At 43.7% G+C, this 23,704-nt stretch overlaps 1 protein-coding gene across 1 annotated transcript in view; it reads right to left on the minus strand.

Annotated features, from left to right (window-relative positions):
- LOC146073329 (A.superbus venom factor 1-like) overlaps positions 1-23,704 on the minus strand; it is a 95,188-nt gene that overhangs the window by 26,423 nt on the left and 45,061 nt on the right. The window contains exons 18-23 of the mRNA XM_083180506.1: positions 13,463-13,548; positions 11,164-11,303; positions 7,190-7,402; positions 6,282-6,342; positions 2,763-2,849; positions 2,449-2,652 (exon numbers count right to left, since the gene is read on the minus strand). Coding sequence (XP_083036632.1) covers positions 2,449-2,652; positions 2,763-2,849; positions 6,282-6,342; positions 7,190-7,402; positions 11,164-11,303; positions 13,463-13,548 — 791 coding nt within the window. The remainder of the gene's footprint in view (positions 1-2,448; positions 2,653-2,762; positions 2,850-6,281; positions 6,343-7,189; positions 7,403-11,163; positions 11,304-13,462; positions 13,549-23,704) is intronic.

Consider the following 23,704-nt stretch of genomic DNA (forward strand, 5'->3'; position numbering starts at 1 on the left):
AAGCATTACATCATAAGAAGCTCATGTGCGCGTACACCAGAGGTAGAAACCTCAAGGACTACCTTGTCAAAAACGACATAGTGGACCCAGTCCAGACTCCCTCTTATTTCTTTGGGACCCCCAAAGTTGGCTGCTATAAATGCAGCGGCTGCACAACCTGCAGCCACATGGTCACAGGCGACCAATTTTGTCACCCGTATTCGGGGAAACCCTTTAAGATCAGGCAGCGGGTATCTTGTACATCCACCCACGTGGTCTATTTGATTGGGTGCCCGTGTGGTCGACACTATGTCGGCAAAACCACACGGGCATTCAAGGAAAGAGCTGCAGCACATCGCTCAGCAATTAAATCAGCATTACTTTCAGGGGTTGGGGACCAACCAGTGTCCCGTCACTTTGCCTCAGCCAGGCATCCTCTGGCATCTTTGAGGTACAGAATCATTGAACAGATCCCCAAACCCAAAAGGGGTGGGGATAGAGATCTGTTGTTGTGTCGGGCGGAAAGCAGGTGGATATACCGGCTTGACACATTGGCCCCCAGGGGCCTCAATGAACATGCTGGGTATTCATATTTTTTATGAAATTACCCTAAGTTCATTTAGTCCACTGGTATATGGCTCCTGCCTTCCAGCCTTTATATTTTTTTTAAATTGAGGTGTTGCTATTATTATCATGTATACACATGCCTGCAATGTCCACACGTCTGAATTGCCCGTTACTTAATTATGTTACTATGGTGACCTATGATGCAGCTGACTGTCACCATGTATTATGTTGAAGCCGTCACTATGTGGGCGGGTACTTTGGGCGGATTCTGTAATTGTTTGCCATTTTAAAATGTATTATGTCTGCTTTAACATTTTCTTCTTTTCTTATTATCACATCTGAGCGGTATCCGACTCAGTCTTATTATTATCAATGTGCGGCTGGTTCCGCTTTACATTGTCTTAATCACTTGCGTTTTGTATTTTCACAGTGTGGGCAGTTCCAGTTTGCCCTTCGCGGCTTCAGCGTCGTTCCGTCAGGAATGACGTCATGTTACTGCGCCGGGCGGGACGCCGGGGGAGCCCGCGAACGGAGATGGATTCTGCATATAGGTATGTGTGTCACTTGTTTTTAGTTGTCTTCTGCACCTTGATAAAGGGCCCGCAAGGGCTTGAAACGTTGGGATACCCCTGGCAGTTTGTGTCTTTTATTCGAGTGCCGCCATCACCACGCTATTATATTCGCTTCTTTGCTTTGAAGTTTGGGAGGGCACCGGCTATTTACACTGGTCTACGACACACCATTGGAGTGCAGCACAAATCCAAAACACGGTATATATATATATATATATATATATATTTCTATTGTCTGCATCTCAGATAGAAACTGTTAAGTTATGTTTGAAGTATTATGTCCCAAATACCCCTTTCACACCAGAAATGAAGCAGGGACATTCCCGGGTTGGGACCCTTTCACACCAGAAAAGTCCCTGCCTTTTCTGGTGTGTAAAGGGGGCGGGAAGGAGGCCATCAGGAGGTGGGGAGGAGGCGGGCAGTAGGCGGGAAGGTGTCGGGCAGTCGGCGGGATGGCGGCGGAGGTGGGCAGGAGGTGGTAAGAATACTCACCCCGGTTGCTGGTCCACCGCGCAGGCCAGGGATCCACACAGGCGGCGGCTCAAATGACGGGACAGGTGGTGGATGATGATGATGACGCAGCTCTCCGGTGCCCTCACTGCCGCCGGAGAGCTGCGTCATCATCATCCACCGCCTGTCCCGTCATTTGTGCCCGCCGCCTGCGTGGATTCCCGGCCGGACAGCACACCGAGGACCGGCAACCCGGGTAAGTATCCCCTACCCCATTCACACCAGCCAGGTCCCCAGGTTGAACCCGGGAACAACCCTGCTACCTAGCAGGGTTGGATTGCCGGCAAATTAGTCCTGGTACCTTTCACACCAGCGGTAGTACCGGGTTGTTCCCGGACTCAACCCGGGAATTTAGGCTGGTGTGAAAGGGGTATGAGTGTATGAAAGGGGAACTTGTTAGGTATAAGATAAATTATCCCATATGAAAGCTACTGCGCAGACACTGTAGGTAATAATATAATGTTAGGAGAGGACTAGAGATTTGCAGACAGTAAGTCCAGTTTTGTCTGCATCAGAATTAGTTTTCCTACAAACCCACTTCAGCTTAATAACTCAGACTGAATTATTAGGATGGGATCCTAGAGAAATGATAACCAACGATAATTCAGGACAGACATTTAAACACCTGAGAAAGTTGAGTATAAGGGTTATTTTGAGCTGAAAGCAACTCAGTTTTAACGTTCGAGCTGCTTTTTTCAGCTCAAAAGCCACCCAGTGTGTATGGGCCAGCAATGAGCGGTGAGCACTGACGAGTGCCCCGCCTCCTCCTTGTCCACTGATGCTCATTTGCTTGACTTTTCAATCAATAACACTGTCTTACCGTTTTTGATGAACTGAATGGCTTGTATCCGGCGCTGTACTCCTACTTTCTCCCATTGGCCAGTGGCATCTAGGAAATGTGTGGCGATTACATTCGGAGTCATGCTCATCATATTCTGTTCTCCGCATCCCCAGGGAGCTGTGATCAGGTGGTTGATACTGGCCCCATCAATGGATTTCTGCACCATTTCACTAACTGGGTTTCCTGCATCATATAGAGAACACAGCTATCAGAGCAGACCCGGAGAGAAAAGAATTTGACAAAATTTTTACCTAATATGTGGTTTTTTTTTATTTGTTTTCATTTTCATTTACCTTGGATGGTGACAATTGTTTCACTATCTGTTTTTGGAACGATATTTTTGGCATCCACCGATGGGACAAATTCTTCTTGTATCCCACCTGTTTTAGAAACATTCTACATTATCCAAGATGCCCTGACATTGCGTATCACAACAATAACACAATAGCCGAAGTAAAGCTCAAAAATCAATATGGAGGAGCCAGATGTTCTCCAAGAGACAGGTTGCAGCAGCTTCATTTAAGGCAAAATCATCTCAAGACATTGCAGCTTTAAATCTAGCAGCTAGAGTAACTTGACTGGAATAGACCATAAACCACAGGGTATTGCATTTGAGGCTGGGAGTGTCTTTTATTTAGGCGTAAACTCTTCAATGCTTGGAGATGAATAATCTGGAAAGGGATGACGTTTTAGCTGATTAAATTCTAATGTTTCAGGCTGTGTTTGGAAAATGACAGAAGCTGATTGGCTGGAACTTTATCTCTGAATAGCACATTGACTGACCTATTGTAGATTCCGTTCTGACAGGTGAAATTAGCCTTGTGGGCTAATCTAATGCTACCTCCCTCCCACTATTCTTAACCCCACTTCTGCAATTGTCATCAATGGTACTGGAACTTATGCCAAACCCAGGCTGGGTTGAAGAGATCCTGTCTAAAATCAGCATCCCAACTGCACCTGCGCACTACAAATGATCATGGGGCCTCTATGGCACTGGCATGAGACATGCGGGTTGGTAATCACTATAAACTGACATTGTGAGTATCTGCCTAAGGTATGGGCTACTGAGGGTTAACTGAGAGCAGGCCCTTGAGTGGTGGGTTTTGCTGAGGCAGGACAACCCTACCAGGGCAGGTTTGTCCTTCCCAAGCAAAAGCGCACCACAGAACATAGGCTCCCCCCTCACCCCTGCTTCAGCGTTTGTACGCCACAACTCCCCTGCCACTGCCCCAGCCACTGGTCACAGTCACAGCAGTGACCACAGGCGGCAGGCTCGGGCATGTTCGCGGTGGCTCAGGAGGACTTGGGCGTCTGAACTCCTGCGCGCTCCCGAGTCCCCCTGAATATCCCTGAGCCCGCCACCTTCTTCACTGCTGTGAATGGTGGATGGGAAGCGGCAGGGGAGCTCCGTCATACGATCACCTGAGCAGAGGTGACGGGGGACAACAGGAGGGGGAGCGATTGGGGGGACCTAGAGGTGGTGCGCCATTGGTGCACAGCTGGAGGCACCACTGGCGCGCACCTACTGTATAGTGGTATGCCTGGAAATTTTCCATGACAGACCATTGCGGCGTATTTGCCTGAGATGTTGACTATATTTACTTGAGATTTTGACAATACTAGAACACTAGATGGTATATTGGCTTGCCTGCAGTCTATTTTTTCAAAAGATGCCAATTCCATGGGGGAGGGCAAGCATTGGCATTGCAAGCTGTATACGCACTCATGATTTGTGCAAACTTTTTACTGATGATATCCTCCTTACCCTCACCAATCCTCTGAGTACTATTCCATATCTCTTATGAGCTCTGCCTCTATGGACAATTATCTGGTTATAAGATAAATCATGATATCACGGTATCTTGTTCCAGAGCATTTACACCAAATGTACCTTGATACCTCTAACCTTTGTTGGAGACAATGTGATCAAATAGGATCATTTTTCCACTTCTGGTGGACACGCCCTAATATCATTCACTTTTGGTCATTGGCTCAATCTTTAATTTCTTCTATAGTTGCCCTCAATACTCTAACCCCAGCCTTGATGCTTCTGTGTGCCCTGGTCCACCAACTCTCCAAACATGAAAAAAACTATTTCTATATATTTCATATCCAGCTAAATATCAAATTGCTTGATCTTGGAAGCAATCACACTCTCCGTCCCATCAACAGCCCCTTAACCACAACTGGTTTGTTGCTAAAATCAAGTACAAGTTTTTTGGTGTGACTCGTCCTGGTCTTCTCTAACCAATCATTCCTCGTTCCCACTAACTTAACTTTCTGCTGTTCTACTTCACTCTTTTTCCCTCCTCTTTTTGTATTCCTCAACTCGCTTGTCCCTATTCTTGTATTGTTTTTTTATACATTTTCTATTTTTCTCTGATATCATCTTTTTTATTTCATCTCCCCTCTCTCTTTCCCTTATCTTTTCCCCCGCCCCCTCCACACACTTGTACTTTTGAGGACTATTGAAAATAAATTGTATGCACATGAACATTGTGTTCCTCTAGATATCACTATTTTCTTGAGATCTCCTGTGCAATCCAGGAGAGGGCAGGCTGCAGAACACTGCAGCAAACAAAGGGGAAAAAAGGCAAATTTCGGCACTGGATCAGATGTAGGAAAATAAAAATGTAAAGTTCAAAATTTATTGTTAACAGGAACCATATTTAAAATATAAAAACGCAGTCAAAGTCCATGAATTAATATGAAACGCACACATACAATGGGCAAACCGACAGTGTCATTAACGTTGGATGGCCAACATACTCAATACGCTAATTGCGCTGATGAAAGGGATATTGTAATCCACTGAAATACGGTGTAACAAAACAGCAAAACGGATAGGTAAGCCTCTTTCTAAAAATACTGACAGTCAGGAATCTGTCTGCTCCTGAGTTCCACAAATACTGCAGTTCTCTCCTGCGGAGTGCAGTGTGCTGGCCTTTGCATGCTGACACAGTCTGCGTTGAGAAGAAAGCCGCTCACAGGTTGCAAGCTTTCCCTGGGCGGGATGCTCTAAACCAGAAATGTGGTTAAAAACCCCATTATCTGGGTTTTTACTGCATTTCTGTATCCTCAGTGTCAGCAATGCTGAGGGAATTGCCACCTTATTGCAAGAGCTGTGCCTTGTGTTAATTATCGCATATGTTAGAGCGTCCGTGATTATTAAGAATGCGAAGCCCGGTGAAGGGGAGCGATGTAGGACGGCAGATGTTAGAACATCCCGCCCCCCTGTCTGTCAGCCATGATGTCTCACCCACTGCATGTAATGTGCTGCTCAGTGGGGAGAATGCCATCAGCAGCTGATGGTGTTTGTTTAGTAGCGGCAGGACACTATACCTCTCTTCATTGCGTAGATAAAGTGATGGGGAAAGTGCAATCCAAGTCCCAAATAGGGGGGAAAAAAATATTAAAAGCGGATCAAAAACTCAGTCTCCGTTACATCCGTGCACTAGGTCCACCTGGGAAGGCTGCAGGACAGCATTGCGTGTATGGACACCTGTAGTTGCCCATATAGATATCATCGCAGCGCTGATACTGCTTCTGCACCCATAACAGCGCTTCTTACATCTATCCCATAGTCTGTAACATGGCAGTTAGGAGCTAATTGGCTGGTAGTTGATCTCTGTCCACTTTATCTCTGTCCACGCCTTAGCATATAGACCTCTTAATAATTCATGTCCAAAGTTTATCATGTTACATAATCTATCATATCAATATTATACAATGATCATAATACAATGACATTATGTTACAAATGTACTATACAATTCTGCACACTGACAGTGAGTGGTAATACAGACCGTTACCTTTTACTTCTGGCTCCAATACTACAGATTTTAAAACCTCTGTTACAAGTCTTCCCTCCGGCTGAAACAAAAAGATTTCTGCATATGAGAGGTGTGTAGGGGAGCCCATGATGCTGGAATTACAAGGACTAACGAGATTGACTAACGAGATTTACTAACTGCCAATCACTTTCACTATATTAGCAGGAAATTTAGGGGGAGATGCACTAAGCCTTACAGAGTGATAAAGTAAAGAAAGAACCAGCCAATCAACTCCTAATTGCCATGTTACAGACTGTTAGAAAAATGACAGTTAGGAGCTGATTGGTTGGATGCTTATTTATGTCCACTTTATCACTTTCCACCTGCCTCTTAAACAGGTTTGTAATTTAGGGTAATAATTAAAAGGTATTTATACTCAAGTGGATTGGCCATAGGGCTAGCAGGAAAGTTCACCAGTGGACTGAGGGATATCTGAGGTCTGTTTCGTTGGCAGACATATGGCCCCGCCTCCCGCAGACAGCCCATCATACTCATTACATTGCATTGTCCTCATCCATTCTGTTATTCCATCTCTGCAATACAATATCTCTGCCATCAAGTGATGCTTCCATAGCTACATTTTGTAGAAGTGGCTCGGCATGAGCAGAAGACTGCAGCGGGCAGGCGACTGACATCACATGACATCAGAGCCCGCCCCCTGTTTGGCCATCGCTGGTGCAGATAAAAGCCAGTTCAGACTAACTTTTATCTGCGAGCGAATGAAAAATCATACAATGGTCGGCGACCATCGAAAGGGGGGCTGGCGTTCACTCGCCAGGAAGTGGCATTTTAAGCTCTCGGTAAGTAAAAAATTTACAGAGCCAACCTAAATCACCCCCTTTATTCCCTAAAGAGAGTTGAGCAGCACAACCATCTACATTACTCACCACGACCTTCAGCTTCTTCCGGACACCATCTGAGTCTGCCTGACTCTTACCCACAGCCTTCACCTCCACATCGTGCAGCCCCAGGTTCAGCGGCACAACGATAAACGGGACAGCCACCGATGACTCAGGTTCAATGTATACGTCTTGGCGGTACTTCTTTTTAGCAGTGGCGAGACTGCAGAAGTTTTCATTATAAGTCCAATATATCTGCAACTATAGAACGCCAAATGGAGATGCTGAACTTGTGATGTAATAAACGTTTAATTCAGCAGACGTTACTGGTGTAAAGCAAAGCCTTATTTCATAACAGTAAGGGTGGGATGTACCCTTAGTACAAATGGAATAAAACCTACATTTTCTGAGGTTTACCACAATACAGTATTTCTCTGCAAATGGTCTCCAGCTGATACTGGAAATCAATGCTCAGGGCAGATGTTTAGTTTAGGAGGCCAATCCCGGGGCATTTTTTTAATCCCGGGATTGAAAAATACTTAACCCTGGGATTCCCAAAATCCCAGGATTGGCCTCCCTAATAAAAGAAAAATACGGTTAGTGTAATATCAGTGCTATCTGCCATAAATGGCTACACAGGTGGAGGCAGTCAGCATCACATAGATCAGTGTAACACCACCGGCATCCCAACTGCTGTGAGAAGAAAAGTGTCGCATCCTCAAAAAGGTTGAACATGCTAACACCGGAATACCGCCAGCTGCCATCCCGATCAATGTGGGGTGAGCTTTACCCACTAGTGGGGGGACTTAGAGTTAGGCTAAGGGACGGGGTAGGATAGGATTAGGCTAAGGGGAGGGGGATTTGGATTAGGCTGTGGGGCAGGGTGTTACAGTTAGGCACTAGCGGGAAGAGTTGGATGGTGGATTACAGGGTTTGAGCTCTGCTGGAAGAAGAGAGGGTTAGGGGGGAAAGTATATTCCTTAGAGATGCCAGCGTTGATATTCTGACCACAGGTTGACTCTATGGGCGGTATTCAATGTGAATACTGGCGACGTGCAGCGAATCCTGTTTAGGATTCGCTGCACATTCGCCACTGCGTTCCGGAGCCTCGCCGGCAACGGTATTCAACGAGTCAGAGGCTCGCTACCCCTGACTGTCGAATTTGAGATACTGCGGCGGACACCGCAGGGAGCCTGAGGACGGTGGCAGGCAGGGAGATGTGAATATCTAATGAGCGGCTCGGCTCCGGCCCACTGCTGGCTGGTCTGTGTAAAAAAAAATATATATATATATATATTTTTTTTTTTTTTAATTAAATATATATTCATGTGCTTACAGCACATGAATAAAAATAGCATGCCCCTCCTCAGAATAAAATTCCAGATTTTTTTACACCAATTGTAAAAAACAAAACACTTTATTTTAAAAGTTCACCTTCCACTTCACCATAAAAAGATAGCGATTGCTACTCGGTGAATCATAGCGAAAAAAACCTTGAAATGTATTCGCCATCTGGTCATTGAATAGGGTGATTCACCGTTTTAGTCAGAAATTCGCCTTACAGCACAAAATCAGCCTCATTGAATACCGCCCTATGTATCCCCATACAGTGGTCTCCCTGCATTACATGTCCAGCTCTGTAGGCCCATGTCAGGCTCACATCCCCGGTAGGGCCCTCGGTCTGCACAGGGCCCTGACACTTACCCATCTTTCCCCACGTCTTTCAACAAATGACGTTTGAGGCACCCATCAGCTTCACCTTGAAGTCAAGTGGACAAAAGCAACATGGTTCGGAGCGGCCAGCCTCTGTAACGCACAGCATACTGCTGCAAACAGCTTCATCAGCAGCTTCTTAGGTGCTGGGTGCAGAGGAAGCTGCAGGCCCTAGAGACAACTCGGGCCCCATAGCAGCTGCATCCCCTTCACCTTCGATAGTTATGCCACTGGCTCAGGGCCCCTGGACCTGCAGTCCCCATACAATTTTATAGGGCTGCAATATGTCTGGATCCCCATAGGGATTAAGCAGGTCTGCAGCAGATATCAGAGATTTTAGCAAGCACCATAGAATTCTATAGGGACCCCCATGTGATGGCTGCATTACGACTCCTGGCCATTCTTGCCTACAATTCACTGCTCCTCTCCACGAGAAGCCTGGAAAGGAGACATTGATGTGCTGTTGGGGGGGGGCAGCCAGATGGATGCTGATGTCATTAATACCGACCCCCATTCCAGCCATATGCTGCGATTAACAGAGAGGTGGCAGGGCTAAAATGCTTCAGCTCCTCCCCCTCCACAAAGCACCGCAATTGCTAGTCTGAGGAAGGGGGAGAGATGTAGGGGGTTAGGGGAGGATGTGGGGTACTTGCCCACCTTTTCGGGGCCTGATTTTTAGTACCCTTCAAGACATTCCTGGATGGTAGCCAAGAATGCTCCTGGTCAATTTATTGGGGGATCCGATTAATAGGTCAACAGTCATAAGGTTGAAACCAAAGAAAAGGCCAACATGCACTTGGTTGAGACTGAATAAAGGTTGACACAAGCAAAATGTTGACATGGCAATGGTCGACACATGTAAAGGTTGCCATGAGTTTTTGTTTTCATTTTTTTTTCATACTCAACATCTACAATGACTCTGATCGGAGAGAGGCACCTGGAACAAAGCATGGCGAGCTCGAGTGTCGACATTAATAAAAAAATTTTTCAAAACTCACGTCGACATTTGTATCAACATTTTTCATGTCAACCTTTTGGCAATAGAAAAAGGGACAAAGAGGAATGTCATTTTTGTTGGCGCACAAAGATAAATCAAAGAGAATATGTGTATTTAAAATTTCCAATGTTTTAATAAGTAATGTTTAAAAACTGTCCAATAAGGGAAATATTTTTATTTAAGAATATTTTTTTTAAATACTTCTTTAAATAACTGTCAGTGTCCTTTGTATATCTATACCCATTTGTTATTAAAGAAGCATTTTCCAAAAAAAAAAAAATTTTCTTAAATAAATAAAAACTTATTGGACAGTTTTTAAACATTACTTATTAAAACATTGGAATTTTTAAATACACATATTCTCTATGATTTATCTTTGTGCGCCAACAAAAAAAGACATTCTTCTCTGTCCCTTTTTCTATTGTAACGTATATTGTCTTTGGCTGCATCAAGTTTGAGTTCTATTGTCAAATTGTCTTGCTTGGGGTTAAATAGGTGCTATAGCACCTGCCTGTGTGGATATATCCCACTTCCCCCCTCTCCCTTGAAACCAACCTTTTGTCAATGTTGACCTTACGCATGTTGATGTCTTGTCAATGTGGCCTAGTGCATGTCAACCTTTTGTAAAATACGACCTTGTGTATGTTGACGTTTTGATGCTGAAATATTGGCTATTGACCTAAACACTTTCTTTCCTTTGAGCCACACTCTTTTATTTGCGCACACCCAAGTTACAGTCAGTAAGATTGCTGATTAAAAATGTGTGTCTCCTGTAGTTTGTAGACTTCTCTCAACACTAACATGATGGTAAGAGGGAATTGCCCCACCATAGGCAATTGTCTTCCCACAATGTAAGAGAACCTCTTCATTAAATTCAACTCAAATACTGTACATTTCTCCTGAAATACAGTATCGGTCAGTTTAGGATCATTTATGCCAATGCATTTCAACAAGTTCATTGGATGGACTTAAATTCTGTCTCCAAAGAGATGCTGATTAAGACAGCAAACAATAGGATGTCTATGTAACATCTTCTCTTCTATATCTCATTTAATTAACGTTGCCCTAAAAAATGTGATCTATTTTTAGACTGCGGGTGCTGGATATGAACATAATCCAGCATGGAACATCTTCCCAGTGTCTACCAATGCATTGCAAATTTTTGTACCTATACATACTTGACTCGAAACATCTTGGTAATTCCTTGATAAGATCTGCACAGAAGTACAGTCAGCATGTGGCATTGCACTAGAGGATCTGCAGTGTGGAGGTGTAAGTAATTGTTGTTGTGCCTATGAACTGGTTGACTTACCTTATGTGCGCTGTTGCCGTAGTTGTAGAGAATGGCTCGTAACTCAACTTGTTCGTTCCTCACCACCGAATATGGCAGCTTCAGGTCAATGAAGAAGTCCAAGAAAACCTGGATCTCATGTGGTTTAGACACACAGATACCTGTCGATGAAGTTGCAAGGAAAATAAGGAACATCAAATTTGAGAAAACATCAGTCCTGCAGGGGACGGGACGGGACGCCCCAGAGGTTCCTCCTGGAAAGTGCAGGGGCTGAATTTGTCCACCTCCAGCCTACTCCACCACCACCAGCTCTTCCAGCAGCAGCATCATGGCAAATCATTGGCTTACTGTCCTATCTGTATAACTTTTCAATGCCTATTGCTTCATAGGCAATCTCCCTGCATTTCTATTCTTATATAGATACTTAAACCTACCCTTCCATTGCCATAATGGCCACATTTGCTGTACTGAATTCATAGCTATGAGAAGTTGCTGATTGGTCAGAGTGGCTGGAAACAATCAAGCCCCCGCTAACAGCAGCGCCAATGGTTGGTCAGTGCAGTTCTGATCAGGGTGGGGGCTTTGAGAGAGGAGGGCCATGGGGTATATACATTGTGCACCTAAATCCAGTATGCCTGGCACTAACTGTACACAATACATGCTAGGTGAGAAATTACCATCCTGATCTTAAATGACACAGTACAGTGCACATCTTATATAATAAAACACCATTCTGACTAGATTAATAGTGAAACCCCATCAGACATCTCCAATATCTTTATGCATCCTGAAAGTACTTAAATTTGGCTTTAACATATGTCTGCTCCATAAGGAAAATCATCCAGATCCTAAATTATACTGAATCAACGTGAGGGAAAATATCTCAGATTGAAACTCACACAGATCCGATCCTACATGAGAAACACTGTGCTGATCCAATGTCATACATCTTTTACATGAGGAGACACCACACTGATCCAATGTCCTACATCTATTACATGAGGAGACACCGTACTGATCCAATGTCATACATCTCTTACATGAGGAGACACCGTACTGATCCAATGTCATACATCTTTTACATGAGGAGACACCGTACTGATCCAATGTCATACATCTATTACATGAGGAGACACCGTACTGATCCAATGTCATATATCTCTAACATGAGGAGACACCGTACTGATCCAATGTCATACATCTCTAACATGAGGAGACACCGTACTGATCCAATGTCATACATCTCTTACATGAGGAGACACCGTACTGATCCAATGTCATACATCTCTTACATGAGGAGACACCGTACTGATCCAATGTCATACATCTCTTACATGAGGAGACACCGTACTGATCCAATGTCATACATCTCTTACATGAGGAGACACCGTACTGATCCAATGTCATACATCTCTAACATGAGGAGACACCGTACTGATCCAATGTCATACATCTCTTACACGAGGAAACACTGTACTGATCCAATGTCATACATCTCTAAAATAAAGGAAACACCGTACTGATGATCCAATATCCTACATCTCTAACATGAGGAGACACCATACTGATCCAATGTCCTACATCTCTTACATGAGGAAACACCGTACTGATCGAATGTCATACATCTCTAACATGAGGAAACACCGCACTGATCCAATGTCATACATCTCTTACATGAGGAAACACCATACTGATCCAATGTCATAAATCTCTTACATGAGGAGACACCACACTGATCCAATGTGTCCTACATCTCTTACATGAGGAAACACCGTACTGATCCAATGTCATACATCCCTTACATGAGGAAACACCGTACTGATCCAATGTCATACATCTCTTACATGAGGAGACACTGCACTGATCCAATGTCATACATCTCTTACATGAGGAAACACCGTACTGATCCAATGTCATACATCTCTTACATGAGGAGACACCACACTGATCCAATGTGTCATACATCTCTTACATGAGGAAACACCGTACTGATCCAATGTCCTACATCTCTAACATGAGGAAACACCGTACTGATCAAATGTCCTACATCTATTACATGAGGAGACACCATACTGATCCAATGTCATACATCTCTTAAAGGAGGAGACACCACACTGATCCAATGTGTCATACATCTCTTACAGGAGGAGACACCGTACTGATCCAAGGTCGTACATCTCTTACATGAGGATTCACACCCCTGATACTACTGTAAATCACATGCCGTATCTCCCATATGTAGCAATATCTGGATCTACAATCATAGATCTTCAGCATGAGGAAACGTTATACTGACCCTAGATCATGGTGGAGTACTCACCTTTGTTTTCAGACAAGCTTACAGCCAGAACCTCCCAAGTGGTTATTGAATCTTTTAAGAATATAGGGAGTTTCTTGGTCGAAACTCTGTTAATAAAAACAAACAAATGTTTTTGGATTGATTAAACAGCAGGAAACAATATGCACCCTGAGATACAGTGTTATCGTACATTCCATGACAAAATACATGACTCATTGGACACAGAGAGAAAGTGGAGGAGAGAGGCAGCATGTGAGCCGAGTCTGGGGGTAGGGGGGGATGCGTGTATATCCTGTGTGTATTTTTGGCATGTCGGTGTGTATTTATGGTATATCCTGTGTGTCTGTATGGTATGTGTGCGTGTATGTCCTCTGTGTCTGTATGATATATGTGCGTGTATATCCTGTGTGTACTTATGGTATGTGTGCATGTATATCCTGTGTGTACATATGTCATGTATTAGAAACATTTCTGGGTCACTCGGATTTCTTGACAATAAAATATGTGTAGTACACACGCGCACACACACACATACATAATATATATATATATGGGTATATATACACACATACAGAGTACCACAACACTCGCCATCCCTGCGAATGGGGTGCAAACAGCACTCGCCATTCCCAGGTTGGGGTGAAAGTGGCCTGTGACCACATGCTCTAATAAATACAAATACAGGGACTGTATTTGGCAGTTGAGCATTAACCCAGAGAAAAAACACATGTTCATTTTAGCTATGATGTGTAAGCAGGTGCCAGGTTCCCAAGAAAACCAGTTAGTGTAGGACTTGCAGTGAAATGGGGTCCCTTGGCGATGGGCTGCAAGCTTAAATGCATTGATCAATTCATGAACTAAAACCCCATTATTTTGATTATTTGAATGTTAAGGTGAGTTAGTTTGTTGTAGTGAGTGCTGGGCCCCCTGTGTTTGTATTTACTAGTGTGTGGTCACAGGCCACCGCACCCCACCCTGGGATGTGGGTGCTGTTTGCACCCCATTCCTAGGAATGGCGAGTGTGTTGGTACTTCTGTATCTATATATTTGGGTTGATTTTTAATTAACCTCTGTTACTGTGATCATAGCTTTCTCATGCACCCTTGATAAGCTCATTTACCTGAAACCTGTGACAGCTGCCCCTTTAATACTAATTCAGGTGCTGTGTTTGGGATTGTCTCACCTTATAAAAGCCATGTTACTTGGCAGTTGAGCATTAACCCAGAGAAAAAACACATGTTCATTTTAGCTATGATGTGTAAGCAGGTGCCAGGTTCCCAAGAAAACCAGTTAGTGTAGGACTTGCAGTGAAATGGGGTCCCTTGGCGATGGGCTGCAAGCTTAAATGCATTGATCAATTCATGAACTAAAACCCCATTATTTTGATTATTTGAATGTTAAGGTGAGTTAGTTTGTTGTAGTGAGTGCTGGGCCCCCTGTGTTTGTATTTACTAGTGTGTGGTCACAGGCCACCGCACCCCACCCTGGGATGTGGGTGCTGTTTGCACCCCATTCCTAGGAATGGCGAGTGTGTTGGTACTTCTGTATCTATATATTTGGGTTGATTTTTAATTAACCTCTGTTACTGTGATCATAGCTTTCTCATGCACCCTTGATAAGCTCATTTACCTGAAACCTGTGACAGCTGCCCCTTTAATACTAATTCAGGTGCTGTGTTTGGGATTGTCTCACCTTATAAAAGCCATGTTACTTGGCAGTTGAGCATTAACCCAGAGAAAAAACACATGTTCATTTTAGCTATGATGTGTAAGCAGGTGCCAGGTTCCCAAGAAAACCAGTTAGTGTAGGACTTGCAGTGAAATGGGGTCCCTTGGCGATGGGCTGCAAGCTTAAATGCATTGATCAATTCATGAACTAAAACCCCATTATTTTGATTATTTGAATGTTAAGGTGAGTTAGTTTGTTGTAGTGAGTGCTGGGCCCCCTGTGTTTGTATTTACTAGTGTGTGGTCACAGGCCACCGCACCCCACCCTGGGATGTGGGTGCTGTTTGCACCCCATTCCTAGGAATGGCGAGTGTATTGGTACTTCTGTATCTATATATTTGGGTTGATTTTTAATTAACCTCTGTTACTGTGATCATAGCTTTCTCATGCACCCTTGATAAGCTCATTTACCTGAAACCTGTGACAGCTGCCCCTTTAATACTAATTCAGGTGCTGTGTTTGGGATTGTCTCACCTTATAAAAGCCATGTTACTTGGCAGTTGAGCATTAACCCAGAGAAAAAACACATGTTCATTTTAGCTATGATGTGTAAGCAGGTGCCAGGTTCCCAAGAAAACCAGTTAGTGTAGGACTTGCAGTGAAATGGGGTCCCTTGGCGATGGGCTGCAAGCTTAAATGCATTGATCAATTCATGAACTAAAACCCCATTATTTTGATTATTTGAATGTTAAGGTGAGTTAGTTTGTTGTAGTGAGTGCTGGGCCCCCTGTGTTTGTATTTACTAGTGTGTGGTCACAGGCCACCGCACCCCACCCTGGGATGTGGGTGCTGTTTGCACCCCATTCCTAGGAATGGCGAGTGTGTTGGTACTTCTGTATCTATATATTTGGGTTGATTTTTAATTAACCTCTGTTACTGTGATCATAGCTTTCTCATGCACCCTTGATAAGCTCATTTACCTGAAACCTGTGACAGCTGCCCCTTTAATACTAATTCAGGTGCTGTGTTTGGGATTGTCTCACCTTATAAAAGCCATGTTACTTGGCAGTTGAGCATTAACCCAGAGAAAAAACACATGTTCATTTTAGCTATGATGTGTAAGCAGGTGCCAGGTTCCCAAGAAAACCAGTTAGTGTAGGACTTGCAGTGAAATGGGGTCCCTTGGCGATGGGCTGCAAGCTTAAATGCATTGATCAATTCATGAACTAAAACCCCATTATTTTGATTATTTGAATGTTAAGGTGAGTTAGTTTGTTGTAGTGAGTGCTGGGCCCCCTGTGTTTGTATTTACTAGTGTGTGGTCACAGGCCACCGCACCCCACCCTGGGATGTGGGTGCTGTTTGCACCCCATTCCTAGGAATGGCGAGTGTGTTGGTACTTCTGTATCTATATATTTGGGTTGATTTTTAATTAACCTCTGTTACTGTGATCATAGCTTTCTCATGCACCCTTGATAAGCTCATTTACCTGAAACCTGTGACAGCTGCCCCTTTAATACTAATTCAGGTGCTGTGTTTGGGATTGTCTCACCTTATAAAAGCCATGTTACTTGGCAGTTGAGCATTAACCCAGAGAAAAAACACATGTTCATTTTAGCTATGATGTGTAAGCAGGTGCCAGGTTCCCAAGAAAACCAGTTAGTGTAGGACTTGCAGTGAAATGGGGTCCCTTGGCGATGGGCTGCAAGCTTAAATGCATTGATCAATTCATGAACTAAAACCCCATTATTTTGATTATTTGAATGTTAAGGTGAGTTAGTTTGTTGTAGTGAGTGCTGGGCCCCCTGTGTTTGTATTTACTAGTGTGTGGTCACAGGCCACCGCACCCCACCCTGGGATGTGGGTGCTGTTTGCACCCCATTCCTAGGAATGGCGAGTGTGTTGGTACTTCTGTATCTATATATTTGGGTTGATTTTTAATTAACCTCTGTTACTGTGATCATAGCTTTCTCATGCACCCTTGATAAGCTCATTTACCTGAAACCTGTGACAGCTGCCCCTTTAATACTAATTCAGGTGCTGTGTTTGGGATTGTCTCACCTTATAAAAGCCATGTTACTTGGCAGTTGAGCATTAACCCAGAGAAAAAACACATGTTCATTTTAGCTATGATGTGTAAGCAGGTGCCAGGTTCCCAAGAAAACCAGTTAGTGTAGGACTTGCAGTGAAATGGGGTCCCTTGGCGATGGGCTGCAAGCTTAAATGCATTGATCAATTCATGAACTAAAACCCCATTATTTTGATTATTTGAATGTTAAGGTGAGTTAGTTTGTTGTAGTGAGTGCTGGGCCCCCTGTGTTTGTATTTACTAGTGTGTGGTCACAGGCCACCGCACCCCACCCTGGGATGTGGGTGCTGTTTGCACCCCATTCCTAGGAATGGCGAGTGTGTTGGTACTTCTGTATCTATATATTTGGGTTGATTTTTAATTAACCTCTGTTACTGTGATCATAGCTTTCTCATGCACCCTTGATAAGCTCATTTACCTGAAACCTGTGACAGCTGCCCCTTTAATACTAATTCAGGTGCTGTGTTTGGGATTGTCTCACCTTATAAAAGCCATGTTACTTGGCAGTTGAGCATTAACCCAGAGAAAAAACACATGTTCATTTTAGCTATGATGTGTAAGCAGGTGCCAGGTTCCCAAGAAAACCAGTTAGTGTAGGACTTGCAGTGAAATGGGGTCCCTTGGCGATGGGCTGCAAGCTTAAATGCATTGATCAATTCATGAACTAAAACCCCATTATTTTGATTATTTGAATGTTAAGGTGAGTTAGTTTGTTGTAGTGAGTGCTGGGCCCCCTGTGTTTGGATTTACTAGTGTGTGGTCACAGGCCACCGCACCCCACCCTGGGATGTGGGTGCTGTTTGCACCCCATTCCTAGGAATGGCGAGTGTGTTGGTACTTCTGTATCTATATATTTGGGTTGATTTTTAATTAACCTCTGTTACTGTGATCATAGCTTTCTCATGCACCCTTGATAAGCTCATTTACCTGAAACCTGTGACAGCTGCCCCTTTAATACTAATTCAGGTGCTGTGTTTGGGATTGTCTCACCTTATAAAAGCCATGTTACTTGGCAGTTGAGCATTAACCCAGAGAAAAAACACATGTTCATTTTAGCTATGATGTGTAAGCAGGTGCCAGGTTCCCAAGAAAACCAGTTAGTGTAGGACTTGCAGTGAAATGGGGTCCCTTGGCGATGGGCTGCAAGCTTAAATGCATTGATCAATTCATGAACTAAAACCCCATTATTTTGATTATTTGAATGTTAAGGTGAGTTAGTTTGTTGTAGTGAGTGCTGGGCCCCCTGTGTTTGGATTTACTAGTGTGTGGTCACAGGCCACCGCACCCCACCCTGGGATGTGGGTGCTGTTTGCACCCCATTCCTAGGAATGGCGAGTGTGTTGGTACTTCTGTATCTATATATTTGGGTTGATTTTTAATTAACCTCTGTTACTGTGATCATAGCTTTCTCATGCACCCTTGATAAGCTCATTTACCTGAAACCTGTGACAGCTGCCCCTTTAATACTAATTCAGGTGCTGTGTTTGGGATTGTCTCACCTTATAAAAGCCATGTTACTTGGCAGTTGAGCATTAACCCAGAGAAAAAACACATGTTCATTTTAGCTATGATGTGTAAGCAGGTGCCAGGTTCCCAAGAAAACCAGTTAGTGTAGGACTTGCAGTGAAATGGGGTCCCTTGGCGATGGGCTGCAAGCTTAAATGCATTGATCAATTCATGAACTAAAACCCCATTATTTTGATTATTTGAATGTTAAGGTGAGTTAGTTTGTTGTAGTGAGTGCTGGGCCCCCTGTGTTTGTATTTACTAGTGTGTGGTCACAGGCCACCGCACCCCACCCTGGGATGTGGGTGCTGTTTGCACCCCATTCCTAGGAATGGCGAGTGTGTTGGTACTTCTGTATCTATATATTTGGGTTGATTTTTAATTAACCTCTGTTACTGTGATCATAGCTTTCTCATGCACCCTTGATAAGCTCATTTACCTGAAACCTGTGACAGCTGCCCCTTTAATACTAATTCAGGTGCTGTGTTTGGGATTGTCTCACCTTATAAAAGCCATGTTACTTGGCAGTTGAGCATTAACCCAGAGAAAAAACACATGTTCATTTTAGCTATGATGTGTAAGCAGGTGCCAGGTTCCCAAGAAAACCAGTTAGTGTAGGACTTGCAGTGAAATGGGGTCCCTTGGCGATGGGCTGCAAGCTTAAATGCATTGATCAATTCATGAACTAAAACCCCATTATTTTGATTATTTGAATGTTAAGGTGAGTTAGTTTGTTGTAGTGAGTGCTGGGCCCCCTGTGTTTGGATTTACTAGTGTGTGGTCACAGGCCACCGCACCCCACCCTGGGATGTGGGTGCTGTTTGCACCCCATTCCTAGGAATGGCGAGTGTGTTGGTACTTCTGTATCTATATATTTGGGTTGATTTTTAATTAACCTCTGTTACTGTGATCATAGCTTTCTCATGCACCCTTGATAAGCTCATTTACCTGAAACCTGTGACAGCTGCCCCTTTAATACTAATTCAGGTGCTGTGTTTGGGATTGTCTCACCTTATAAAAGCCATGTTACTTGGCAGTTGAGCATTAACCCAGAGAAAAAACACATGTTCATTTTAGCTATGATGTGTAAGCAGGTGCCAGGTTCCCAAGAAAACCAGTTAGTGTAGGACTTGCAGTGAAATGGGGTCCCTTGGCGATGGGCTGCAAGCTTAAATGCATTGATCAATTCATGAACTAAAACCCCATTATTTTGATTATTTGAATGTTAAGGTGAGTTAGTTTGTTGTAGTGAGTGCTGGGCCCCCTGTGTTTGTATTTACTAGTGTGTGGTCACAGGCCACCGCACCCCACCCTGGGATGTGGGTGCTGTTTGCACCCCATTCCTAGGAATGGCGAGTGTGTTGGTACTTCTGTATCTATATATTTGGGTTGATTTTTAATTAACCTCTGTTACTGTGATCATAGCTTTCTCATGCACCCTTGATAAGCTCATTTACCTGAAACCTGTGACAGCTGCCCCTTTAATACTAATTCAGGTGCTGTGTTTGGGATTGTCTCACCTTATAAAAGCCATGTTACTTGGCAGTTGAGCATTAACCCAGAGAAAAAACACATGTTCATTTTAGCTATGATGTGTAAGCAGGTGCCAGGTTCCCAAGAAAACCAGTTAGTGTAGGACTTGCAGTGAAATGGGGTCCCTTGGCGATGGGCTGCAAGCTTAAATGCATTGATCAATTCATGAACTAAAACCCCATTATTTTGATTATTTGAATGTTAAGGTGAGTTAGTTTGTTGTAGTGAGTGCTGGGCCCCCTGTGTTTGTATTTACTAGTGTGTGGTCACAGGCCACCGCACCCCACCCTGGGATGTGGGTGCTGTTTGCACCCCATTCCTAGGAATGGCGAGTGTGTTGGTACTTCTGTATCTATATATTTGGGTTGATTTTTAATTAACCTCTGTTACTGTGATCATAGCTTTCTCATGCACCCTTGATAAGCTCATTTACCTGAAACCTGTGACAGCTGCCCCTTTAATACTAATTCAGGTGCTGTGTTTGGGATTGTCTCACCTTATAAAAGCCATGTTACTTGGCAGTTGAGCATTAACCCAGAGAAAAAACACATGTTCATTTTAGCTATGATGTGTAAGCAGGTGCCAGGTTCCCAAGAAAACCAGTTAGTGTAGGACTTGCAGTGAAATGGGGTCCCTTGGCGATGGGCTGCAAGCTTAAATGCATTGATCAATTCATGAACTAAAACCCCATTATTTTGATTATTTGAATGTTAAGGTGAGTTAGTTTGTTGTAGTGAGTGCTGGGCCCCCTGTGTTTGTATTTACTAGTGTGTGGTCACAGGCCACCGCACCCCACCCTGGGATGTGGGTGCTGTTTGCACCCCATTCCTAGGAATGGCGAGTGTGTTGGTACTTCTGTATCTATATATTTGGGTTGATTTTTAATTAACCTCTGTTACTGTGATCATAGCTTTCTCATGCACCCTTGATAAGCTCATTTACCTGAAACCTGTGACAGCTGCCCCTTTAATACTAATTTAGGTGCTGTGTTTGGGATTGTCTCACCTTATAAAAGCCATGTTACTTGGCAGTTGAGCATTAACCCAGAGAAAAAACACATGTTCATTTTAGCTATGATGTGTAAGCAGGTGCCAGGTTCCCAAGAAAACCAGTTAGTGTAGGACTTGCAGTGAAATGGGGTCCCTTGGCGATGGGCTGCAAGCTTAAATGCATTGATCAATTCATGAACTAAAACCCCATTATTTTGATTATTTGAATGTTAAGGTGAGTTAGTTTGTTGTAGTGAGTGCTGGGCCCCCTGTGTTTGTATTTACTAGTGTGTGGTCACAGGCCACCGCACCCCACCCTGGGATGTGGGTGCTGTTTGCACCCCATTCCTAGGAATGGCGAGTGTGTTGGTACTTCTGTATCTATATATTTGGGTTGATTTTTAATTAACCTCTGTTACTGTGATCATAGCTTTCTCATGCACCCTTGATAAGCTCATTTACCTGAAACCTGTGACAGCTGCCCCTTTAATACTAATTCAGGTGCTGTGTTTGGGATTGTCTCACCTTATAAAAGCCATGTTACTTGGCAGTTGAGCATTAACCCAGAGAAAAAACACATGTTCATTTTAGCTATGATGTGTAAGCAGGTGCCAGGTTCCCAAGAAAACCAGTTAGTGTAGGACTTGCAGTGAAATGGGGTCCCTTGGCGATGGGCTGCAAGCTTAAATGCATTGATCAATTCATGAACTAAAACCCCATTATTTTGATTATTTGAATGTTAAGGTGAGTTAGTTTGTTGTAGTGAGTGCTGGGCCCCCTGTGTTTGTATTTACTAGTGTGTGGTCACAGGCCACCGCACCCCACCCTGGGATGTGGGTGCTGTTTGCACCCCATTCCTAGGAATGGCGAGTGTGTTGGTACTTCTGTATCTATATATTTGGGTTGATTTTTAATTAACCTCTGTTACTGTGATCATAGCTTTCTCATGCACCCTTGATAAGCTCATTTACCTGAAACCTGTGACAGCTGCCCCTTTAATACTAATTCAGGTGCTGTGTTTGGGATTGTCTCACCTTATAAAAGCCATGTTACTTGGCAGTTGAGCATTAACCCAGAGAAAAAACACATGTTCATTTTAGCTATGATGTGTAAGCAGGTGCCAGGTTCCCAAGAAAACCAGTTAGTGTAGGACTTGCAGTGAAATGGGGTCCCTTGGCGATGGGCTGCAAGCTTAAATGCATTGATCAATTCATGAACTAAAACCCCATTATTTTGATTATTTGAATGTTAAGGTGAGTTAGTTTGTTGTAGTGAGTGCTGGGCCCCCTGTGTTTGTATTTACTAGTGTGTGGTCACAGGCCACCGCACCCCACCCTGGGATGTGGGTGCTGTTTGCACCCCATTCCTAGGAATGGCGAGTGTGTTGGTACTTCTGTATCTATATATTTGGGTTGATTTTTAATTAACCTCTGTTACTGTGATCATAGCTTTCTCATGCACCCTTGATAAGCTCATTTACCTGAAACCTGTGACAGCTGCCCCTTTAATACTAATTCAGGTGCTGTGTTTGGGATTGTCTCACCTTATAAAAGCCATGTTACTTGGCAGTTGAGCATTAACCCAGAGAAAAAACACATGTTCATTTTAGCTATGATGTGTAAGCAGGTGCCAGGTTCCCAAGAAAACCAGTTAGTGTAGGACTTGCAGTGAAATGGGGTCCCTTGGCGATGGGCTGCAAGCTTAAATGCATTGATCAATTCATGAACTAAAACCCCATTATTTTGATTATTTGAATGTTAAGGTGAGTTAGTTTGTTGTAGTGAGTGCTGGGCCCCCTGTGTTTGTATTTACTAGTGTGTGGTCACAGGCCACCGCACCCCACCCTGGGATGTGGGTGCTGTTTGCACCCCATTCCTAGGAATGGCGAGTGTGTTGGTACTTCTGTATCTATATATTTGGGTTGATTTTTAATTAACCTCTGTTACTGTGATCATAGCTTTCTCATGCACCCTTGATAAGCTCATTTACCTGAAACCTGTGACAGCTGCCCCTTTAATACTAATTCAGGTGCTGTGTTTGGGATTGTCTCACCTTATAAAAGCCATGTTACTTGGCAGTTGAGCATTAACCCAGAGAAAAAACACATGTTCATTTTAGCTATGATGTGTAAGCAGGTGCCAGGTTCCCAAGAAAACCAGTTAGTGTAGGACTTGCAGTGAAATGGGGTCCCTTGGCGATGGGCTGCAAGCTTAAATGCATTGATCAATTCATGAACTAAAACCCCATTATTTTGATTATTTGAATGTTAAGGTGAGTTAGTTTGTTGTAGTGAGTGCTGGGCCCCCTGTGTTTGTATTTACTAGTGTGTGGTCACAGGCCACCGCACCCCACCCTGGGATGTGGGTGCTGTTTGCACCCCATTCCTAGGAATGGCGAGTGTGTTGGTACTTCTGTATCTATATATTTGGGTTGATTTTTAATTAACCTCTGTTACTGTGATCATAGCTTTCTCATGCAC

Source organism: Crinia signifera, chromosome 4 (assembly GCF_055691185.1).
Source record: "Crinia signifera chromosome 4, ASM5569118v1, whole genome shotgun sequence".
Classification (NCBI taxonomy): Eukaryota; Metazoa; Chordata; class Amphibia; order Anura; family Myobatrachidae; genus Crinia; species Crinia signifera.